The sequence below is a fragment of the Amblyomma mixtum genome, chromosome 3 (assembly GCF_055824585.1).
Source record: "Amblyomma mixtum isolate Tamu chromosome 3, ASM5582458v1, whole genome shotgun sequence".
Lineage (NCBI taxonomy): Eukaryota > Metazoa > Arthropoda > Arachnida > Ixodida > Ixodidae > Amblyomma > Amblyomma mixtum.
This window is the reverse complement of record NC_143014.1, coordinates 70,992,341-71,017,623: the sequence shown is the minus strand read 5'-3', so window position 1 is coordinate 71,017,623 and position 25,283 is coordinate 70,992,341. Positions and strand designations below refer to the sequence as shown.

General features: G+C 52.0%; 1 protein-coding gene across 2 annotated transcripts in view; it reads right to left on the bottom strand.

Moving 5' to 3' along the window:
• Positions 1-23,677, bottom strand: part of LOC149350542 (protein TMEPAI-like) — a 56,481-nt gene extending 32,804 nt beyond the window's left edge. Inside the window, exon 1 of one of the 2 annotated variants that reach the window (XM_089579595.1) lies at positions 23,442-23,677. In XM_089579595.1, coding sequence (XP_089435721.1) covers positions 23,442-23,454 — 13 coding nt within the window. In that variant the 5' untranslated portion in view covers positions 23,455-23,677. The remainder of the gene's footprint in view (positions 1-23,441) is intronic. The other variant, XM_089579594.1, reaches the window with a different exon arrangement.
• Between the last annotated feature and the right edge of the window lie 1,606 nt (positions 23,678-25,283).

The window sequence follows — 25,283 nt, the reverse complement described above, 5'->3', positions numbered from 1 at the left end:
GAAATACCATTGCGTCTTTCCACACTGTCGCGACACAGCTGCCTTTGTTGACTGCTTCTTTATCGCGGCTCTTGCAGTGCGAACGCCTCATGTCACCAGTGACGCAACGCCTGAGAGGAGGTTGCAAGTATACGTCGCGACCCCACCCCCACCGACCGAGAGTTTCGAAATCACGCGGTCAGACAGCGGCTCGGCTGAGCTCGTGTTCGGTCGTGTCGTCTCGCGACAGACTTCTTCCCCGAAATCGAGCGAGAGGACCAGTAAAGAAGAAAAAGAAAGCCAGAGACAGAAACTTTCGGATGCCCGGGAAGGCTTCGGAGGCGACGCGAAAGATTGATGTTCGACCTAACAGCTCAGCGCGATCGCAGAGGACGACCCAAGCTCCCCGCCGCGTCGCTAAAAAAGAGGAAAATAACGAAACAACCCAGAATTAAGCTGCAGAACACACGAAGCAATCATGAGCGTTAGCGCGTTCGCTGAGGCAGATCAATTTCGTTAAATATATACGCCGCTGGTTAAAGTTACCGGAGACAGATGGGTCGTTACAGTCGTAGTACAGTCCCTCTTTGTTTCTAGCCCGACGCGACGCAGCACAGTGACACATCCGTTCGTCGCGAGGCAACTAAGTGGCAGAGCGTAGGACTTCACGGTTCCATTACTTGTTACCCTGAGCGAGGCGACGCAACGCCGCGCTGGTGGTGTCCCACTTCTTGACAGCATGAAAAACCGAGTTTATTTCGGCCACCCTTGGCTTCCTCCGCTCGAGACAGAATTGGGGAGTGACAGAACGGTGCTTAACGAAGCAGGCAAACGTCAAGTGTCAAACATGGTGATGCTGCCTGGATTGTACCTTGAGTGCTCGAAAGAATATTTGTTCCGATTTCCTACCTGCGCCTTCGCCATATACTGCAGCTTTAGGCCCAGCTCCTGCAACAATGTCCCCTCTCCACTGTCTGGCTTTCTCTCCTTCCTTCGCTTTTCCTCGGCGCATTTTAACGGGCAAATGCGACTTGAAAGCCCCGTTACGTCCGCGAAAGAATCACGAGCACCGCAAGTGCGGCAGCGCGTCGACGCTCGGCGGGCCGCGCGGAAGCGCTCGGGTGTCCTTATACGCGAGCCGGCGATAAGGCAGCCTCGCGATGACTTATGCACGCCAGGCGACTGGCGCAGCCGCCACGGCGCTCCGTCTTCCCAAACTGTATATTCTCACAGATGCACGGAAGAAGATGGAACGCTCGGCCGACGACAAGCCCCTGCGCGGGGGCCTTAAAGGGAACAATGACCGTGCCATCACTGCGACGGGGTCGCCGCCGAAGTGAAAGGCTTCCCGGACTGCAGCTGCGCGCTCAGGGTCGATGCACGGCGTCGCCAGCCGCGCAGGTGTGACACGCACACGCCGCCGAGGAAATAACGAGGGGAGGAATCTCCGGTTCGGCGTACGCCTCCCTTTGTTGGGAGCGGCGATGATAAATGAGACACACTGGCGCCGGGCGAACGCCCGTATTGACAGACGGCCGTCCCGGCAGCAGACAACAAACGACAGCGCCACCGCGTGCATCGCGGGCAGGACTCGCCTGAGAGCCCACCGCCGGATCCCGACCCGGCGACAACTCGCTCGGAGCGTCCCCGATCACTGCCGCTTCCCACCTCGAGCCCGGCTGAGACGCCGCCTCTGCGCAAGCGGCAGACGCGATTTTTCTGTACTGCGCGCAGCGGAGGCTGACAGAGGCTTCGGGAACCCGGCGAAAACGGTTTTACTTGCTTGCGCTGCGCCAAAAATAAGCCGACAAAAAAAAGTTATAGTAGGCTCATGACAGTTATGTTCACTACATAATGCTAAGAATTAAGAAAAAAAAGAGCAGAGCTGACGACGAACTAGGGAGATCCTATCGTGATTTGGATTAGGTGATTACGGCCTTGAAGCGAATACTCCCAAGCTTTCTGTGGCCCTGACCCAGAAGCAGCTGCTATCCGAAGCTGGTGCCAGGGGAGAAACAAGTGTACAGGCGCACAAGGAAAGATGCGAATCTGGTGAGATGAGGTAGGATTCAGCAAAATCATAAGCATTCAAAATCGTAATTACGCGGGGGGAGGGGGGGGGGGGGGGGGAGCCAGGGGAACAAAGCGTGGAAGAACGCAGCTTCACGCTCAATACAAGAAGACAAAGTAGCCAGCATTGCCCACCAGATTGGAGAGATAGGCAGAAAAGAGACGAGGACTAATATAGCTGTCCAAGGTCAACAAGACGCTATCTCGCTTCCCCGGTCATGACGCACATTTTGTTCCGACGACAGGTACTTGCAGGAATAGGGCATATTGCCGAAGACAAAAGAAAAGCAGCTGGATCGCCACTTAACAAAGCAGAGAACGACCGCGGCTTCAGCTGCCCACTATCACTGCAGCCCGTCCTAGAGAGCTTAGGGACACAAATACACACTCCTTTGATGACCGATGAGTGCACTTGCGAGTCGGTTGAATAACGTTATCAAAGAAAAACCAAAAAGAAAAGCTTGAAGCCACAAAAGACGATAAAATACAAGCATAGTTCGCAGTTATATCCCGGGCATCGGCGATGCACTTGAAAAGCGCGGAAGGCATGTGACCTTGTCTAAAGTGATCGGAGCTGAGCATTTTGACATAGCAGTAGTACTTTTCATACTGTCATCAAGCGCGGATTTAAGGGCGGGAGCGGTGACCGCTGCTGTGAGAGACTATGCTTCGCTTTAGATTGCGAGAGCGCAATCTTGTGCCTGACACCGCGTTATACGCAAGTTTGCGTGATTCAGGGAGAGTTTGGTAGCGTTTTCCTTCCCCTATTTTTTCAAATCTTATGAAGATTGACTAAGCCCGTCTCTCTCTCTCTCTCTCTCTCTCACACACACACACACACACGCACACACACACACACACACACACACACACACACACACACACACACACACACACACTCTCTCTCTCTCTCTCTCTCTCTCTCTCTCTCTCTCACATACTCACACACTGACATACTCACACACTCATACTCACAATCAGCCTTTTCTCGTTCTCGTAATGGGACTAGTAATGTTTTCGCATTAAAAATGGACAAAAAGAAATAAACTGAGCTCTTAGGAGGACCTAGAGGCCGCAAGCCCAGCTAGCTACTCTTCGAGGGTAACATCACTACGCCCGCGTTCCTCTTAGGTGTACTTCGAAAACACCTTTACATAAGTACCCGGGAAAAGTTGGGACGCGCAAGCCGTGAGACAGGAAGGAAGCAAGAAGTGCTGTGCGAGTTTTGAAACAGCAGACAAAATTGTGCTTTTTCCTCGAAAGGCTTACACCTGCAACGAATTGCGTCAGCGCGTGAACGGAGCCTTGCTTTTCTTGGAGAAACAGAAAGACCTTCCATTGTAGCTGTCCTTTACTTAAAGTCTAATCGGCTGCGTAACCACTCTGCATACTGTCAGTGGTTTTCGGATGAAGATTATGACCTTTTACTACTGTGCCGCGCTCTAAACCACATTTGTCCCTCAAACGCTGGGCGATGCCACGCACCTTTTAAGTGACGCAGTCGACACACGGAGAGGAAGCCCTCAAAAGCGCGCTTGAGCGAGTTGGATGAGCGCTGGCCTTAATGCGTGGCACCTCAACGCGGCAGCTCACAGAAAATTACGGGGCAGCTCACGTGAGAAATGCGCAGAAATGCCGAGTCACGTGAACCACTGCGCGGAAGCAGCCGGAGTTTACAGCGGCGGGATGGATCGATGCTGAAGACAGGTGTGCTAAAGCCACGTATCGACTGAATTAGGTAACCGGTATAGTCAGGCTGCAACCGGATTCTTTGGCACCAATGCAATAGTTATTTGGCTGGACTTCGCCTTCAGAGACGGCGCCACTCCCACAAAGGCGGCTTAAGGCAAGACGGGACAAGAGCCAAATCACGAGCCAAAGCGCGAGTACAAAATACAGAAGGCTTACCCTACAATGCCGACGAGTGCGCGGAAACAAATTACGCTATCTATGACCGCATCCTGCTATTAGGTAAACTAACTTTCAAATGACTGTCTGCAGAAAATCAAGAAATTGCAAGGACATTTCTTTTTTTTTTTTTGCATGAGATTAGGCGCTGCGACACTGACGTTTGTCGTTTGCTTGCACGCACATATTCTTCGTACTCCAGTTGGTCGCGTGCGTCACAGTGCTGACGGCTTTGCACTCTCTCCGCAGCTTGAGGCAATCAACCCCACTGCTCCGTACCGTAGACTGAACGAAGCAGGCACTCCAGGGAAGGTGCGAGTAAACATCTGGGCACCATCCGGCAGAACCGACCCAAAACCATGTTTTGCTTTGATCTAGATTCCCTTCTATGTCATGAAGCATGCCGCGAATAACACGGGCATGTATTGCAATGGGGCCGATGACACTTTCGCATCCGGAAACTTACGCTTACATTCGCCGCAAGACGACGTATATGCAAACGGTGAGTACTGACGTAAAGGCGCGGACACAAGTAAACGGAGCATTCGACTCTGCTCCAAGTGAAACCATGCTTGTTCCGGCAGAAAGCAAGAAACTCCGCGTGTCCGTAAGAAACTGCATCAGCGAACACTATACCGGTGTGCACAAGCCATATCATCTCCTAATTCTCATCACACAACGCTGTAAATTGGCTTACCGTGCCTCGAGTACTACGGCCTCACCTGTGCTTCGTGGCAGTGTAAATTACAGCGCAAAGCAACTATAATTTGAGGCTACATGTCTATTCAGGATAAGAAAAAGGCCGCCTGTGTGTTGACCTCGTTAATCAGCTACGAAACCTCACGGCAGTTCAGCGCTATACTGATCTGGCATGAAAATACGGAGCGCATTTCCCCCACAAGAGAGTAATAGTCAACGCAGCCCACCCCTACTGGAGTTTCACCTCGAATGAGCCCCGCGTATCTGTTAGCGCTAACAAAGAATACGGCTCTCTCCCATGAAGCGAGAGCAACGCCATGTCCGTCCAGGCACAGTACACCGTACGCGCAGACGCCGTAGGCATCCGCTGCGAGTCACGTTGCGCAGTGCAGCCGCCGTGCAGATGCAGTGCAGTTCGTTCCCAAACGACTCATGTGCGAGCCAGAGATTCAAACTGCAATTAACGTAATGCCTATAGCAGCTCCTCCTCGTCCGTGTAAGTTGCGACAGCGGTGGATGGCGGCGTAGAACGAGAAGAGCTGGGCGCGTTACGCAACGTAACGTGTCGGATTTGTGGCGCACATTATCGGGGCTGCACTCGCTGGCTTTAACAATGGGCTCCTTCTATGGCTCCGCGTATACGTAGCCTGCTAAAGAAAAGCTTGACCTCTAGGCCCCTGTCTCACATTAGGGAGACAGAAGAAATAGTTTTATGCATACGGTTCACTACGCATGCGTCAAGCGCTGAAGAAAAGAAAAAAATTGACGCGGAAACTTGGATCGCTCAGTACTGAGCGCTCAGTATCCGGTTCTACGAAACGGGCTAAAGCAGGAGGGGGCTGCCACTTGAATATGTCGTCTTTTGCGTCGTCTGTCTCTCCCGGTTTGCACACACTGACGAAAACAAGCGAACAGGACAGGCATCAGCCTAAAATAACATTACAGTCGCTTAACTTTCACATCTTCGGACATTTAGCTTTCCTCCATTTTGCCGGCCACATAACTGCACATTTGTACACAGAAGCCTAGTAGCGCGTAGAGAATGGCAAGGGTGCTCACACTTTTCTTATGCAGCACTGAAAACGGCAGGAAATAAACTTTCGATGCATGTTGACAAAGAATGCGGTGAGCAACCTTCGTCATCCTGGGACTCGAAAATAAGAAAAGCTTCGGTTTTGCCTGCGTCCCTTACAAAATTTTTTATACAGTCTATAGACAACTGTCTATAAAGTGACAAATCCTAGAGAACAGTCTATAGGCAATACAAATGCTATAAACAGTCCACAGATAATCTATAGATTTATGGCCATACACTTTTCGTACAGATTTGTCTATAGACTATGAACAGACAAAAATAAATATCGATAGGAAGGCAATTGAGTCTATAGACCATTTTTTTAAGGGTGTGGTTTCGCAGCGGTTGGTACACCCGCGGCCCCGGTTCCGCAGCGAAATGTGATGGCCCGCCGACACCCCAACACCAGGAAGCCCTGCGAGTCGAAACACTTCCTGGCGCGATAAGGTTTCCAGGCGTGGAAACGAGGCACGTACGGATCGCAGGCGAAGAAGCGCAGGAAAATTGATGGCATAAACAACGGCCCACGCTGCGGTCAGCGTGGGCGCCCGCTTGTTTTGCCTAATATCCGCGTCAGCTTTTGATAGCAGCGCCGCGTTTGTTAACAAACACAGCTTTCCACTAGAAAACCAGCGCATAAATCGTTCCGGCCGCGTGAAAGCCGCACCACAGAGAACACAGACTCGCGAATAAGTTGCAGCCACGAAGGTGAAACAAAAGCCAGACTGACTACTATGAACAGGGAGCCTTTTCTAAAAAAAAAAACATCGATACGGACGTTATCGCAACTACTCCGATTCTCTCCAGCACAACTTTTCAAGTAGATGTACCTTACAAACAAGCATTATGTTAGAGGAAGACTTAACCAAATGCACGAATCAACGTCTAATTGGAGACTTCCCGACGCTGATACCGCGGCGAGGAACCTACTCTATCACGGAACAACAGATGATTTCTAGAAAATACCTGCACGAAGCCCGTGCTTCAAGGAGTCCACTGCCAGAGCTGCCGGTGAGCCCACAACAAGCACCCGCCTCGCCGAGACGTCAGGGCAACATATGCTGGCAGGAACGAGGTCGGAAGCTTACTGCCGTCATTCAGCGAAACCCGATAAATCTTATTCGATCCCGGTAGTTGCATCACGCTATTCTGGCGTATTCTTCCGACCGGGCGGCCAATGGGAGCGCTTTCCCGGTTACCCTGCACCTATACCTTACCTCCTCTCCCCCCTTTTTCTTCCCATGTAGAGGTACTCGCCGCAGAAGCACGGACTGTCAATTCTCAGCGCATTAGTCAGTCGCGTTAGCGAGCACGTACGCAGCAGCCTTGGGCGCGAAAGAAAACTGCGTGCCGAGCACGTGCGCGCAGCCCAGCCTCGGTCCGAGCACGCGCGTTCTCCACCCGAAACTCCTCTGGCGCGCACGAGCCGTAGCGAAAGCCCCCAGCAACGAGGTGCGCGAAATTTCTCGGCGCAAACAGCAGATATATGATCTGAGAATTCAGCGCTTCAATATCGGTGCAAGCTGAATGCGCCTCTTATGCCACTAAATACACTGTGGCCGAGTTCCGCTCCAACGTTTATTTGTGCGTTGTTCGCGGAGGAAAAAAAAAAAGCACGTAGAGTCGGCAGCGAAAGCGGTGTATAACACTAGCGCTTCGGTTAGACTTAACTGCCGCTCCACTTTGCAGCAGCGCCTACTGCCCAGGTAGACGGGGAGGTGACCGTTTCATCCGAAGGCGCGTCATTTCGCTCGTTTCGGTGCGTGGCGCTCCAGCTTGGCGTGAACGCCGAGCACAGAGCCATGCAACCGCGAGTGCTATACACCACTCTTGTACCAGACAGTGCATGCACGGTCGCCTTATGTGCTGGAAAGAAAAAGACGACCCATGAGATCGGGTCCCACAAGCAACACCTGCAGAGTGATCAGAGCAAACTTCGCAGGGCCCCGAAAGCTGCGGCAACGTCATTCAAAAGTCAGGAGCCGAGACAAGGAAGTCGCGTTTGTCCAAAAAAATAGATATATAGAAAAGCTGCAACCAATTCAACTGATCTCGACTGAGCCAAACTGCCGCCCTCCGTCTGTCCTATCGCCCTTCCCTCCCCTTGCCGTTAAGAAGGCGGTAAATGTGAGCACATTTCGGAAGATGGCCACTGAAGAGTGATAACCGGCCATCAGCCGGTGCACCCTGCGCTTCGACGCGCGGAAACAGACCAGCTGTTTCGCTGCGAGTTCGAAGACGCCAGCAGGAATGCGCTGCAGGAAGCCCCCGAGGAAGTCGGGCTGTCTCGCGGCATGCAGGAAAAGTCGGACGGGGAAAGCAAGACACGAAAGCAAGACACCTCAGCGCTTACGTCACGACGAAAGGGGATGTGCCCCAACTCCACGTCGCACAACGTCGAGACGGCAGTTGCGAGTGCGGCCAAACAAGCTCTCCGCGGTGAAAGTGCCCGCTGAAGAATGAGTCGGGACAAAACCTTGACGTTCCTTGAACTGCTAGGAGAGGCTTTCGGATGGCTGGATAAACAGTATGCTTGCAAAAAACCGCTGCCATACTTTCGTTCGCGCCTGAGCAGAAGCGTCGCAGCTCGCCCCCTACGTACGATTCAGCGCTGGCTTATCTAACGCCCCTGTCACACGGGCAATTTCAACTGCCGTCCAGTTAGACGGAAGTTCAGTTGAGCTTTACAAATGACGTTGAACTGAACGACAGTCGTCTGCAATAGGGGGTATTCAAAATTCGGCAAGTGCGCTTTCCCACATAACTATGTTGCCCCAAACAAGATGGCCGACTTCGCTATAAAGAAACTACATGGGCTACAGGAAAGGCGCTAAAGGTGTGGATAGAATGCAAGAAACGTATTTTGCAGGAATAAAACAAAAAACTAGTATTTCTTGCTTTATTTCAGCTGGAAACGCATGATCAGCCATCGTGTTTTGGGCAACATTGTTATGCGGGAAAGCGCACTTGCGGAATATTGAATATCCCTTATTGCGCGGCACATTCTGCGAAACTCAGTTCACCCTCTAAATAGAGTGATCACGCCACGCGCCGGCAATTTATAAACAAAGGTTCCTTTTTTGTTAATTTTTAACTTTTGGCATTCATTCCATACTTTATTGTATTGAACTGCAATTTCTTTGCAAGTAAAGTGCTTTAAGTACGCCACAACGGAACACAACACACAGCCAAGGCAATCCAGTACAGGCACGTCTGGCTTCACCGGTTAGCCGTTGTTATTCGGCTGCCGCCTCGCGGGTTTGCGCGTTCCCACTGAGTAGATCAGTGAAATCTGTAGATTGAGACTTATAAGAGCCAGGTCAGAAACCTTTCGCGTGACTGGAGTATACACATGGCAATGAATAGGTTGGGGCAACCGAAAAGGAAATAAAAAAATATCCAGTACAGGCACGTCTGGCTTCACCGGTTAGCCGTTGTTATTAGGATGCCGCCTCGCGAGTTTGCGCGTTCCCACTGAATAGATCGGTGAAATCTGTAGATTGAGACTTATAAGAGCCAGGTCAGAAACCTTTCGCGTGACTGGAGTATACACATGGCAATGAATAGGTTTGGTTTGGTTTATGGGGTTTAACGTCCCAAAGCGACTAAGGCTATGAGAGACGCCGCAGTGGAGGGCTCCGGAAATTTCGACCACCTGGGGTTCTTTAACGTGCACTGACATCGCACAGTACACGGGCCTCTAGAATTTCTCCTCCAAAGAAATTCTAGCCGCCGCGGCCGGGATCGAACCCGCGTCTTTTGGGTCAGCAGCCGAGCACCATAACCGCTGAGCCACCGCGGCGGCACATATGGCAATGAATAGGTTGGGGCAACCGAAAAGGAAATAAAAATAATAAGCCCCTGCCTGCACCACGTACGTACAACAGGCTTAATCCAATTGTAAAATAAAAGAATAGGCCCGTAGGCAAGTTGTAATTTCACCACCCGTGGGTGGAAAAGTAAAATAAAAGGGAAAAGCTACTGTAGCGACCCACAGCCGAGAGAGCGGCCCCGGGGAGGCTCCCCTGACCTCCCCTGGGAAGTAGCGGAAAGGAAAATGGGACGTGGGACGGGAATGGGAACAGCGAGTTTTTTGCTCTGATCCTTCAATTATCTCGACTCCATTACTGGCCTGCCTGGCCAGGGCAGGGAGAGCATCGAGATTGTATACACATGGCAGTGGGAAATGCGCCCTCAGTCGAACTGATCACCGCCGTTGACACCTCAACGGCAGTTGCGGCGTTGCCGCTGAACACCGATAACTGCTGTTCAGTTCAACTGACGGTCAGCTTAACTTTAACTGCCTTTGAGAACACCCGTGTAAAAAGGGAGCTACAACAGGAATTCCTTCACCAGACTGCTCCTTCCTGTGGTCACGTATTTCCGTTACAAGAGGTTTTCTTCTGGCGCAGACGTCGGGTTCGAAGGCGCAGGTGATACACAGGTCAATCAAGAATGAATAGAAACTGCTTATAATTACACAAGTTCGCATAATTTGAACACCTGACCACTCATTTTCAGGAGACGAAGTAGTTTTTACGTGCCTTCAGATATTTTACTACTAGACATGGTGACGCCAAAGAATTGAGCACAGTTTCTTACGCCTGGAAAGGTGTCCCTAGTATAAGACGTTTATCTGCACAACTGTGTTCTTGTTAAAGCTGCACGTGGGCTATGAGAGGCGTACGGGTTAATTTCGAACGCTTAGGGCAACCAACAGAAATGCGTTCTACGCCAGCTGTTACAATTCTCACAAAGGTTAAGTTCATCTCGTGAAACATTAACAGTTGTCAATTTTTTTTTTCTGTCTTCAGCACCGAGGAAGACTAAGGCATAAGCCCTTTGAAATGAAAATTCATCTTAACCAGAACCTTACGTCCACGGGCAGAACATTCTTGTAGGCAGGAAAGGCCAGGCATATATGGTAGTTGCGACTGCGGCCAGCAGTTTATAGGCTATCAACGTCGAATGGAATAACGGTAAGAAATAGGCAAGGTGCAATAACACTCCATGCAGCCGTCTTCGCGCAATCGAAGTGGAAATCCAGTGCACTAATAATCATTCTCCCTATTCTCGTTCCGTTGTTCCCGTTTCAACTGTCTTGTTCGCGCTTCATTTGAAGCAGGAAAGCAGAAGACGCTTCGTTCCGAGTTGCGCGCTCTCATGCCGATTATTACTTTGTACACTTGAAAACAAATTTACAGCGCACTAAGGTGCTACCTGCGCAAGTTCAGTGAACACCGCGCCCCCGCGAGTGCAAAGCGAAGTAATCGGCGTTGCACAGCTCCGACACTGGCTGAGAAGCATTACAATGGCGTCCATTTCGCCCTTCCGTCAGAGCAGCACACGTCTCGCGCTGACGGGCGAACACGGCTGCAGCGCAGTACAGCACTTTTCGAGGCGCCACCGGAGGGGAGCGCAAAGCCGCGGCGGCCTCGAGCGCAGCACTGCCGAGAAAGCGAGCAGACGCGGCGCGTTAAACAATCCTGATGCAAGACCGGCGCCCGCCGGCAGACGCAGTCGAGACGGGCAAGATTCGCCGGCTGCCTAGACAGAGGAGGGCGTTACGTCACGGGGTCGTGTCAGCGCTAGCGTTGTAGCGCCTTCCAGCGAGAAGGGTACAAAAGAACGCGCCGCTGCAAATAGAGTGAACGCGATGATGCAAAACCCTTTTTGTCTCTCTGGCGGCTCGAGCGGCGTACGACCACTCAGCTGCTCACTCGCTTCCCTCCCCCGCACAGCGTCTGCCGCTCGCAAAGCCCCGTCATTATCCTCGGGGGTCTCGGAATCCGATCTTGTCGCACAAAGCGCGCTGCGAAAGAGCTTCGCGACACAGACGAACTAACTGTTCGCGCTGATCGCGTGGGTGAGCTTCGCTCCCAATGCAGCTTATATAGGTACTATACCGCCCGCCTTCTGCTAATGGCGCCGCCACTGCACGGCTCAAGTAACGCGTCTCCCTCATTAATGTAACTATACTCCGTTGAGAGTTGCACACTGTTGCCTAAAGGCTTCGCATTAATAACGGCACGGCGACGGTGTCCGCACATGATTGCAGACTCCGCGTTATCCTATAAAGCTTCGTACAAGATGCACAGCACGACATCCCCACACATTCAAGCTGCACGCGTTGTCCCCGTTCAGGGTTCGATCCATTGTAGAGTCCCTGGACGTCCGCGGAGAAAATGGCTTGCACTGATAACTTCGTTTCGAATGCAAGCTGACGATTAAGCTAGTACTTATCTTTCGCCACAACAATGGCCATTTGTTGTAACGGACGCACGCACTGCCAAGTACGTCGGAGTTATATTCACGCGGCTGTTCTTTTAGGAAAGCTTCATGCATAATTGCGATAAGGGCGCCTAACCGTCTTGGCGACTTGTCAACGGCCGTAAAGCAAAACAAAAAACGATCGTATTTTTTTCTCTTTCTCATGGTGCTGTACAATAAAAATGCACGAACTGCACTGCTGAACTTCTACGAACAGTGGAAATTCAATGCCGCCGACTTTGACATAGTGCTGAAGGCGATGGAGGTACACCCGGCCAAATCTTTAACTGGCTAGAGGGTGGCATTGATAAATGCACCTTGTGAAAGGTTGCTTTTGGCTAAGCCACTAGCATATTCATGCTGTAATTTGACGCGTGAGGTAGCATTTATAGACTTTTTTTTTTTCTTTCACGTGATATTCGAGTGGAGTACTTGCCTGCTTGGATAAAATTATTACAAATCCGAATCGTCCGCATCTACGAAGGGCCAAACAAGCGGCATACGCAGCAATGGTACTGGTCCATATGGCCTCCTCCTCTGAGTAAACTACCACTCGTTTCATGGCGGACAAGTCGTTTACCCAGAGTAAGCGCAAATGCGCCACCAGAACCACTGCTGCGTATTCCGCTTGTTTTGGCTCTTCGTAGTGGCAGACGATTAATATTTCTGATAACTGACCTAAACACGCAAGTACTCCACTCAAACATTATATGAACAAAAAGGAACCACGAAATCCCATCTCACGCGTCAAATTACAGCATGAATATGCCAGCGGTGTAGCCGAAAAGAACCTTTTACAAGGTGCATTTAGCGATGCAACACTCGAACAAGATTTGGTCGGGTCTACTTTCGCTGTTGAAGAGTCGGAAATTAATTCTCATTACATTGTTTAAAGCTGCCAGAAGCAGTTTAGAGGCAAGAACGCCGGACACGGCCCCTGTCATCGCAAAATAACCGCATCTTTCAGTAAGATCCTTCGACGCTGTCTGCATCAGGCGGACCCATAGAAATCGATAGCAACGCCAGATCGGCAAAGCGCGCCGTATGGAACGCCCAGACATAACGAGTGCCAGAGGCAACGTCATGGCGAACGTGAAGCACACGCCAAGGATTATTAAAACGGATACGGATTAATTTTGGCCACCTCGGATCCCACACAGCGTGAACACTGAAATATCTGCGCAGGCAGGCAGGCGATTCACGGAAATGCACGCAGCCGCCGCCGCCGCGCAGCCGCGGTTAGACCCGCGACCTTGGAGCTCCGCAGATGGCGTGCGCAAGCCGGGACTGCGGCGCGCAGAACGCGCACATGCGACTCGCACAATGCAGCCCCCACAATGTTTGCACAGTCTACTATCAGCGGCGCACTATCGGCACAGCATGTCATCAAACATGTATACATCTCGGTGTCACTGCAGGCAGAGCCGACCCCTCTTCAAACCTGTTTTGTTTTTTGTTTCTTTTTGGTGCCGGTGAACACGAAATCGCTCGAAAATACCGGCTTGTCCAATCTGTCACAAAGGTTACCGCGCGTCTCATGTATACCCTATACCCCCGTTGTGCTTCTTTCCCTTACTGCTCGAGCGATGGCGGTATTGCACAACACTTTTCACGCGGCTACAATCCATTCTCACCGTCCGTCCGCCGGTGCGGTAGCGCTCCGCCAAATGGAAAGGAAGAAAATAATGAAATTAGAATGTACCGGCGACAGATTCCTAACGTTACCCGACTTTTACCAGTACCAAGAAGCGCAGACCGCGACGGCTCGTGCGTACTGTCAACGCGCACTAAGTAAGGGAGTGTTAGACGCAATAAGTGCTCAGAGCAGAAATAACGATTCTGCCATCACGTCAGCCCACGCCACAGTTCCGAAACCATGGGCTCCGGTTACTCGCGCAGCGTAATTTGGCTGGCGGCCACGGCGCGCCTGAATATTATACGCGCTGATTATGTGCGGTAAGTAGCACACAGTCCTCCCTGTGTACACAGAGCACATGCTAGATAGACAGCACGCGATGTTATACAGCTATTCAAGGCTACAGAAGGGTCTCAAAGCTTCGTTTAGCCAGCAGTTTCTCGTGGCCCCTGCACTACCCGTGATAATTACCCGTTTATACGAATGATTCGGCGTCTCATATGAACGGCCTATAATTTAATGACCAAAGTCTGAAGTTTCGCGCCAGTCTGAAGATATCCTCCACGAAAATGCAAGTCGTCTGAACAAGACGTCGATAAACCCGTCAAACTCAACTGACGCGTCGAGCCGGTCCTTCGCAGCTGCTGCGGTCCCTCCGTCATGGCACTCGCGGTTAGGGACCGGCGGATATCAATGAATGCGAGATAAGCTGTGTGGCAGAGTGTTAGCGAGACCTTCGAGTCACAATTCTAGAGGTCTGCAGCACTTGCACATCTCGACATGAGAGGGCCCGACGGGACAGCAGAGCAGGTAGGTGGATTCGGCGAGCACGAAGGACTCGTTGTGCAGTTTGTCATGGACGGTGGACACGAACCGAAACCTGATGAGGCTGCTTTTTGTGGCAGCAGAACCGCCAAGCTGCCACTGCTAAAGATGACTTCTAGTCCAGCCCAGGAACTAAACGAAGAGCACGGGCAGTAGCCAGATTTCTGGTAAGAAACTCGAAAGGACAACTGACATACTTTTCGACGCTCGTGCGAGAAAATGATGCGACTCTCGTACGCCGCAAAGGGGTGCGCACTATAAAGTACATATGCACACGTTTGCGGCCGGCTGAAGCTGAACTGCAGATATGTAGCGTAGCAAAATATACTGAACACCCCTGAGAACACTGCAGCCGAGTCATATAAGCTAAAAGCATATACTCTGTGCGCAGTGCCTCCTGCAAGACTATGCGGGCCAGATGAATGGTAGAATGCATACGCGGCGCTAAATGTCTACTTTTAAAAGGAGCTTGGAACTACCAGTCAGGAAAGGGAATCGAACTACCTACGCTACTGTTAATTTTCAAGTGCTTCCGGTCACCGGTTAACCTGAACTAAACTAAAACTAAACTAAAACGAAAACTAAAGCTAAACTAAAGCTAAACTAAAACTAAACTAAAACTAAATTAAAACTAAATTAAAACTAAACTAAAAAAGTTCATGTATGTTCTTGCTATAAACAAGGCTGCGCATGAATGATGACCTCCCTGAGATGATGCATACGAAGATACCAATGCAGGTTGTGCATTTGAAAGGTATGCATTCGAACTGTGGTTACAGGCCGTCGAAGTGAGCAGTCAGCTGCGATCAATCAACTTTCGGCAATGCTGCTACTAAAGTATCTTACGCTTTTTCAACGACGGAACGGTGGCAGGCAGCTTACGCATCTAACCGCGAGTACGTTTCCAAGCAAAAATACTCTGCGGTTCTGGCTGCATCGGTAGGCCACGCCTTTTCGGCTCCTAACTCCAACGCGCATCTCAGTAGCAGCATCGCAGTGAAGCGGCGGTGGTATAGGTATACATTAAGCGAAGTGAACTTTATGTTAGCTTTCGCCAATAAAATGGCGACGCAACGAGCGTCTTCATGACATCTGTGCTTATCTACACTTTGTTACAGAGTACCCTGGGCGATGACCGCCCACAATGCGCCGACGACAAAAAATAAACTGTGCAAAAGTTGACGCAGATTTTCACGAAGAGGCGAGAACACACGAGCCGAAACCTCTTCAGCCAGTCTGCCCGAGGTGTGAAACCGAACGAGTTGTACACAAAAGACCGTTCCCGCTCTACGTGCGCAAGCTGCAGAGAGGGGCTTGCAGCGAAGGCCGCAATGCGGCAGGCTTGTATTGACTCCCGATAACGGAGATAAGCCTGGTTACAGTTCCTCTCATCGGTCAGTACTCTTTTTGGGCAGAAAACGTCGCTTTCATTTCACGCTGCGGGCGGTGCAGAACAGAGTTAAAGCCTATTTTAGCGCCCAAAAAGTGAGGGAGAAAAAAAAAAGATGATTTACGTGTCAGACGATGCGTCTTTACTGTTATGAATGCATAACAGACACGCTGGTTGCATTATTATTCCAGCACGAAGCGGTTGACTTAATACTCATGAAACAGCATTAATAATGGTCACAAGGCAACAAACGTCACTCGTTTTTAAAACATTGGGCTTACATTTCTGAAGAAAAAAAAAACGCACCCGCAAACCAACGGCTGCATTTTAAAATTTAAATTTTTACGAGCTGAAGCCTACAGATCCGATATGTGGCACACCACACACAGAGGCGCCCCGGATTAACTCCAACCTTCTGTGGGTTCTTTAAAGTGCACCGACAACGCACAGCACACGGTCTTTTCTTATTTGTCCTCCATAAATATGCGGCCGCCGCAGTTGAGAATCGGACCCGTGACCTCGAGCTGAGTATGCATCAAAACTCTTTATCCACTGAGCCGCCGCGGCGGGTACATCGAAGCCCCTTGTGCTGACGGCGGCGGAGGCAAGGCGCTGTTATATCTGGCATATGTGCATCTTTATGAATGTGAAGCCAACAAGAGGTGGTTATTGATAGCAATATTATTCCGCCACTAGAGCTGCGCAAAACAATTTCGCACGAAGAAAAAGCTGAATGCGCTGCTTCGAACAAGAAGCACCCGAAAGAGAGCCTGCAAACAGTTTCCAGAAGGCAATAAGGCGGCGACGACGGGTCAGAAGTATCCACTTCTGCGGCAGGCGAAAGCGCGCTCGCGTGAGGCGTGAATAGGAGCCCCGTTTTGTTATCGGGCATACGGCAGATTTCAGAATTCCCGACAGGGTCCGCAAAACACTGGCAACCGCAGTGAATAACTAGTCATATTTCACGTGGTATTTCGGGCGTTAGCGCTTATTCGAACGGCTCTGCTTTTAGGCTTGCGGTAGCGTGTGCTCACGATGTCATTCTAAGCTGAGATTCCATCCCACTGACAGAGGACAACGGCCGACGTGTTTTCTGCACCGTGATGTGGCAGCCACGCATTTGAAAGGTCACAGAGGGAAAATCGCCACGCCTCAAAATAAGAAAGCCCACCACCATCGTTTGAAAGCAGCTGGAGCTCAGTGGAAACGCGTCGTGCATCAAAATGCAAAGCCTGTAGAGAGAAAGGAGATAAAAAAAGAACACAGGCCGTTGATAAACAACCGTGAAGGCTGCCGGCCCTCTTCAACAACACGCCTTTTTGTGTGCGTGTGTTTGTGGGATTAGATAAAACCGTTGCTTCGCGCTCCGCGAGGCACTGAAACCCGCTCTGCGGGCAAAGCTGACAAAGGCATTCCTTTAGAAGATGCAGGCTGCTGTTCGTAGCATGTGGCAGCCAAATGGCTCGCCGCTGCCTCCTCGCTGCATTTTGGTTCTTTTTGGGTGCCTAAGGCCACCGCTGCCTTCAAGCCCGGCGTTGTCTTGGTGCTCGAATGCAACAGCTCAAGAGAGACAGATCTGCGTGCTACTGTCGCCGGCGAAGGAGGCCTCTCGTGTGAAGTGCGGAAATTGATAACGGCGCTGCAGCCGCGCCGGCAAGTCAGAGGAGACGACGTCGAAAGGCGTCAGAGGAAACGAAAGCGCGCAGCGAGACAGAGGAACCGGCAGGGGAAGGGAAGGGACCGTCTCGCTACCCTTCCGGCGTCGCGAGCGCGAACGAACGCCCAAGGCATATCGAGCGACGAAGCTCCGTTTCGCTTCGCGAGCAAAGCTGGGCGCTGCTCTGCTGCTGGAATTCGTGGTGGGAACGGGAGGCGCGTTGCATAGTTTTACAACTGCGGGACGAAGGGTCGGGTCGCACGCGTCGTTGGCGCTTGTCCCTTAATTGTCTGCCGCTCTGAAGCCGTCCGGCGCTGCACCTTCGCTCCCAAGGAAGCTGACCGCACGCGCCGTCAGCTAGACGGGGTCAGCTAGAGCATTCTTCGCAGCTTCTCCAAAAACGACAGCGCAGAGGTGACGTTCGCTAAACGCGCTTGTCGCACAGAGACGCAGATAGTCTGGTCGATAACACTCGGCCCTTCTCACCCTTCCGTTTTCACTAGCGTCGCCGGTAACTGCAGGTCTGTTTACGTACCGCGTTCACCCATTCTAAACTTCTCATAACATATCGGAGGGCTTCAAGGAAGTAAAAAAATTACCTGACGACCGCGGAACATTCCCCGATTTTTCGGCACTATAGGTGATCGCTCAACCCCGTTTCACAGTGATGTTACCGACTAATAAGGCGGTTAAGCGTACAGCTATGCCACCGAAATTCGCAGCGACTCGGAGTGTCTCGCTGGCAGAACAAGCAAAGCCGAACGGGTTGCCACTGAACCGACGTTCAAACACCCGAGTATACCCATCGTGGTTCGGCTAGGGTCCCTAGAATACTTGCAAGTATTTCTAGGGACCCTAGTTCGGCTCTCTCTCTCGCTTCGCGGGCGCGCACTTCTTGACCCCGGCGCCGTTGTCTCCCCTCCTTGGTCGCATGTCACCGCTGACACTTTCGCTCCGCTTCACGGGCGTGTATCTTCGCGCCTGCGCTTGCGTTCACTGCGACGTATGTAGTACATTTGTGAAGTTCTTTGCCAGTATTGTTCCGGGTGGCCCATCTCGGCCCCGGTAGCCAACAACAAGGTGACGCCGCGCTCACGAGCCATGCGATGGTGCTCCTCTCCGTCGCAGCTGCAAGGATGATCACGTGCTCGTTGACAAGCGAAACAGAGAAACTGACCCCCTAACAGCTAGCGCTGTAGTACATGTCGCGTCAATATGCATTAGCAGAGTAATTCGCGCTACAATTACAGCACAGTTTCCCCACACTAGGAGACCACGCGAGAGTGATCATCCAGTGCCTCCCCAGTAAACACAACGACATGGATATGGCCCAAGAAGAAAACGCTAGACGGCAAACTTTCAAATAAATTCCGAAATACGGCTCCTTCGTGCTCGGGCGATTGCTTGTATAAAACCTTAAAGAATCGGGTTCCGAAGTGGGCGCGAAAAGCGAACGAAACGCGCACATATAACAGCCCCGAAACAGTATTCCAAAACGGAGCAACTGGTACACCACGCTCGCATACACACATTAGTTTCGGCCACGTATGCACATGCCCACTTACTCCGCACCGGAACACGCTAGTCACGGTCGTGAATCAAATTCTTGTCGGCGCAGATACAGCGGGAACGGCGCCGACGCGGGGCACAACATGCAGCTGAAAACAACGGCGAGTTCAACTGAGAGGGGCAAATAGCAGAGCGCGCATACTTTGCCGCTGTCCGCTCATTTACAGCCGCCTGCACCGAGGTCTCAATCGGCGCCCTCGCTTAGCCCGGATTCCCGCGACTGTTCTCAAGCATGGTCGATTAGTAGCTCGCCCGTGGACTGGAAAATCACCAAAGCCAGTGGCGTTACATTCCAGGCAGCGCCCAATAACCTGCCCGTACGTCTAACGCGTACAGACGGCTCTTACGAAACCGGCATCTTGCTCGGAACCGTCGCAATGACCACCGGATCGCCCATAGTATCACACCACGTACTACGAGTCGCTAATCTGCAGAAGCTAACGTTGCCTTCTTGACAATGTTGCAGAGGATATTGAAGCGGCGCGTTAGCGGTGTTTACCGATGTCAACGACCGTCCAAATCGAAGATACAAAGTGAGCTCGCTGGGGCGCGAAAAGGTCATCGGTTTTCCGAGCGTGACTTTCCCAGCGAAGAAAGCATCTTTCGACTTAGAATTAACGTTGACAGCGCCACGGAACATTTCTATGGTGGGATTGGTAACAAATCTGAGTCTGGTGGTGTCCTTATACAGTACCTCTATGCACACTGTTAGAGAAATCTGGCGTTTTCATGCGCGATACGTTCATGCCAGCATTACTCCGCTGCATTCCTTTCGCTCGAGTAAAACACCCCGTAAATCATGGCACCAGCTATCGAAGCAATAGAACTTTGCCAACCTAGGAATGCAGGCAAGCTTATAAGCCTCCACTATGGAGAATGGACAGTAGCTCTCCTCCTTGAATGGATGGCTCCACCAAAACTCTCGGTACCAAATATCAAGGTTCAGATAGATAATCAGTAGCATCCCCTTTGCGAGGGGGTGGTGGTAATTGTCACCTAGCCATTAATTCCTAGCGTGCTAAAATTTACAACTTTCAACAACCCATAAGGTCAAAGAGTGAAGTGACATTTTATGTTTTGTTTTGCTGTAATGTGAAACTCCACAGTTTTGCCTTTCTGCATCAAGTTCTGACAGCAAAGTACCGGTTTGAACAAAAGACGTGCAGTTACCTAAAAAACGTTTGGAGGCTCATGTTTTTTATAGTTTTATGGGGTTTAACGTCCCAAAGCAACTCAGGCTAGAGGGACGCCGTAGTGAAGGGCTCCGGAAATTTCGACCACCTGGGGTTCTTTGGCGTGCACTGACATCGCACAGTACATGGGCCTGTAGCATTTCGCCTCCATCGAAATTCAACCGCGGCGGCCGGGATCGAATCCGCGTCTTTCGGGCCAGCAGCCGAACACCATAACCAGTGAGCCACCGCGGCGGCCCCGTTTGGAGGTTTAATTCGCATAAAACAGACGCACTACGCTTGTTCAACTAAGCGTGCTGATTTTTGCTCGGTTTTCGTTCGATACTGGCGCCTGAACTCGCATACTTGACTACTACAGCACTGCCTCTTGCATCACAAATGCGGCACCCGGAGCCACGCCGCGGGGCGTAACCTCCCAACCGAGGTCGTCGTTGACTTTCGGCATTTAGCGTGTTTTAGACAGCATACTTCAGACCGATACTTCTGCACAGAATCAAAGAAAGCGAAACCAGGCTTCAGTCTTCCTTCATATCTTAGCACAATTAACTTACTAAAGTTCTTTTTTCTGCGAACCAGAAACAGGAAAAGAAAAACAAAAGAACAAACTGCCACGGACACTTCATCAATCACCGAGAAAAAGAAAACGAAACAGTGAGCAGAAACACGTTATGGACACTACAGCATGCAATGACCGAACGAACACCGTTTGTCGGGGAAATGCGCTGCGTTTTTAAAGGCGTTTACTTCAGCCGCTAAAACAACGTCGTTATTGCATGCGAATCTTCAGTTTATGCGATTCCTCGCCTTTGTTCCAGCACAGTCGGGCCTGGCTCTTACATCGACGGGGCCGTTACTACGAATAGAGACAGTCACCTCAATATTCTCAGCTACTATGCTTGCGACATGCCACCATGTAGCAAATAAACATCCTTCCTAAAACGTAGTTAAAGTCGGCACATCCGCGCGCTACCGAACGGCAAACTATAATATTGTCCCCTGACACTCGAGAAAAAAAAAAAAAGCGACACTAACTGTAACTTGAGGCTGTGCACTAACGATTAGTCAACTTACTCCGAAAGCCTGAACTCTCTTCCACCGGCCGCAAAGATGATCCCTGTACCCTCACTCACTGAAGCGCACATGGAGCTTTTAGTTTCCGTCCTTTTGAGCGAGAGCGCATCAGTTTGAATACGAGCGAAAGGCGCTCAGTGGTGGTCACCGTGTTTACGGAAGCGAGACCGCGGCAGGGACATTTTGTTGACCGCCTGCCGGCTAGCAACTTCCTCTAAAACTGGAATCGATGACACAACGTCAAGAAAGGGAGGGGGGTGAGAGAGCGAACACAGGGAATGTGAAGGCCGACCCGCACGCTCGATCTGGGCACATGCCGTGAAAGGAACCAAGGGGCGCAAGCACGCAAGCAAGAAAAACGGAAATGCGACGTCTCGTGGCGGAGAGACGCCCCGAGATGCTAAGCGAGCCTGCCGGCGGCAGCAGCAGCAGCGCTCGAAAAAGCTACGCGCGAAGAAGCAACAGCAGCAGACGACGGCGACGACTCGTCGGCGTAGCGGCGGCGGCGGTGGCGCAGCGCTTTCACTCGGCTGCGAAGGAGGAAGCCGAATCCAGTTTTCTCCGGACGAGTCCAGGAAAGGAGGGGAGGGGCTACACGCCAGCCAGAGGCGCAGAAAATGTTTCCACGGGCGGATGCGGCAGGCGAAAAGAAGGTTAAACTTACGCCCGGGAAAAGTAGGCTACCCGTGTTCAGGCGCATGCTGAACGAAACGCAGTGTGAGTGTGTTTGTGTGTGACAGTGTGTGAACTACCTCGTCGACCGTGCCACCCGAATAAGGCCGCTGGCACCGACGACCCGGCGCAGGCAACAGGGCAATTTCAGTTGGCAACAGCGAACGCCGCCGCCGTCTTCGAGGCTTCGTTTCGTAGCCCGTTCAGAATGAGTTCCGAGAACACGCCGGTTAATTCTACAACCAGTGCTATCAAATACCAACTGCCATGCTTCGCCGAAGAGTATCGTACGTCATACGGCCAGCACGTAAGGCCTGATAACTGACAAAGGCCTGGTTAAACACTCCTGTGCAACCGCTTTATTGAGGTCGAAAGTGTCAAACGCCGGCACTTCATAGCCTGTGTGCAAAAGAAGGCAGTGCATATTGTGTGGATCTCTTGTCTCTACATAACAACGCATACATATTTACCTCTTCCTCTGTTCATGCACACAAATACAGCATGGCATTGTTAGCATTCCCTGTACGCACATTTTGTGCGGTTTAACTCACAACGCATGCTAGATTTACTTCCAAACAAAAAAAAGTAAAGCACAGCATGCAAAGTATGCAAACGATCTACTCGTCAGTGGTAGTCATTACGACCTTCTCCAAGATAGTCTACTAACCATGAGCACAAAGCTTTCGTGGAGCACGCTACTGCAAGGAGTTGTGTACAAAAAGCTTCCAAGCAAACTATGATCTAACACTGTACTTTACTCAGGCTTGCACGAAGATGTTGACGGGCTGGAGCCAACTGTGATGATCGCTAACTATTCGGGGCTCAGCCGAATTTCTGGCGCCGTTCTGCAGTTCTGGAAAGCAAGCTCCCCTCGCGAGAAGTGTGAGGTAGACGCGATCGCGAGAAGAGCGAAAAAGCGGAGCTGCATCTTTCTTTTTTTCTTCTCATCCTCGCGAGTCGGTGCTGCGCCTGCACAACCTCGCGAGAAGGCCGGGGAACGGCGACACAAAAGGCCTATCCGAGTGTGCAGCAGCACCCGGGAGAGGCCCCATTTGGGCTGCGGGGCCGCTTTCGCGAAGCGGATGCCGGCGCACGGGGGCCGGCGAAGCTGCCCGGAGCGCTTAGGCGCCTAGGCCTCGACCCTGCGAGCCCCGGGCTGCCCAATGCAGCACGCGGAGGCGCCGACTCAATCGGCCGGCTGTGCAGGCGTCCCAGAGCGCTTCGATCGGGCTCGAACGAGGGCTCGGGCCGAGGGAGCTCTCGGGGAGACCGCGGGAGCGTGCAGCAGTGCTAGTGGGCCGAAAGGATCGCGACTCGACCCCGTGCGGGTGGCCAAGTCGCAAGCCCTTGGGCGCTTTACACAGCTGGGCTGGCGCGGAGCAGAACGCACGCCCCCACCGACCGTTTAAAAGCAAGATCCTACTCACAGCTCGCCAGCATATCGGCCGCAACGCAGAGGGGCCGGCGGCGCCGGCCGTTGTGGGCATTATCCGGGTGGGCCTAGTGCAGAGCGGCCAGGCTAAGCCGAGCTCGGCGCTCGGCAGGCCATCCAGCAGGGCTAGCACTCGACACGCAAATGCAGCAGCAGCAGCGCAGCCGCCAAGCCGCTGCCCGCTGCTGCCAGGGCGGCGCGTGACGCCCTCTGAGCGCCGGCGACGTCACTGGCCACGTGACCCGGCGCCGACGTCACAGACGGGCGCGCAGACGCAAGGTCGCCAGACGAACGCAATTTCGCTGGCCCAATGTTTACCGCTGCCGCTGCGGCCTCCTCCTCGCGCTTACGTGGGGCCCGCTGCCGGCCCACGCCCTCCCCTCCCCCCGATAACTGGCGCTTCTCGGAAAGAGCTTTGCTTTTTCGGCCGCCTGGCCCCTGCGTGAGGCAACGCTGGCGCGTCTACGGCCTCGCTCTGAGCACGAGGGCACGCGGCGCCGGTCGTGACCGCTGCCCGAATGCACCGGGCTACGATCCGAGCAGAGAGCGAAATCCAACCTCGGAACGCTGCTCACGCAACACAAGAGGAGCGAAGCGCAAGCTCGGGGGCCGTGCGCAATGAAAAATTAATCCACTACAGCCGTCTGCTGCACCACGAGCAGCTTCACTCGCTCTGTGACGTAACGTATCTCCATGCTATCAGAAGCTCCGAACGACTGTTCTCGTTCCCACCCCGATTAAAAATTAATATCGCCGTGCGTTGCGCGCTGGCTTCTCTCTGCTTCTTGCCGGTGTCGGGCCACAACCTGACAATTTCAAGCACTGTTACGGCACCTGGCGGCACTGTGTCTAACTGAGCTTAGGAGGCGACGAGGAGAAGCTTGTCACCACACACCCATTCCAGGAGAAAGATGCATCTATTTGTATTTTCGATTGCAGCAAGTGGCGTCAATAGTGTTCAAGGTTTCCGTTCATAATCCACAGGTCCATGGCGATACTGTGGCGCGAAACGCTTGTTATCATACAGATCGAGAATTAGGAATACGCCGAACACGCTTGCGCTGCGCTTATGAACGGTCCTGCAATTATTAGCAATTTTTACAACGTTCCAAATGCAACACAGCATGTTTTTTTTTTCTTTTTCCTTGCGAACGTTGACGCATTCTAGCGGCCACCTGGGGAAAATGGGATGCGAATAACAGACGGGAAAATACGTGCAGGGATAATAAATTCTGTTCAAACTCCTCTCTGGCTTCCAGGAGCTGACAATATTTGGTACGTGCGCGTCGCAAACGATTGCTGCCGCTGCTCGGCGGAAGGTGTTACGTGCGGTGAAACCTACATATGGTCAGACTCGGGGGCCGTAAGTCGAGGCAGTCTCTTTCGGGAATCGATCCTCTCCTTTTTTTCCTTTTCGCATTCCCCTGTCTGGCGCCCGCGCTTTCGCGCCTTGTGCAGCGCGAGTGCGTCGACTGGCCCCGAGGCGTCTCGAAACGCCTCGGAGTCAATCGATACGCGGTGCGCGCTCTGGCGCGAAGAGACTGACAGAAGACCGGAGGACAAAATGGGATCAATTCTTTGAGAGAGATTGACTCCGAACGTAGCCCCGTGGCGGTTCCATTCAAAACTGACCAAGTTAGGAACGCCCGAGACTAGGAAAAAAGCGGTTGAAGTGAAGCGGGCAGATCATGCTAATGACAACGGGTGGCAACCGATTGTTTTTATTTATTTATTTATTTATTTATTTATTTAAGAAAACATCCACACCGCAGCTGGGCAATGAATTTCGGTGCGGAGGTAGTGTTTCTTGGAGCACTAACCGCGCCAGAGGCGTCAT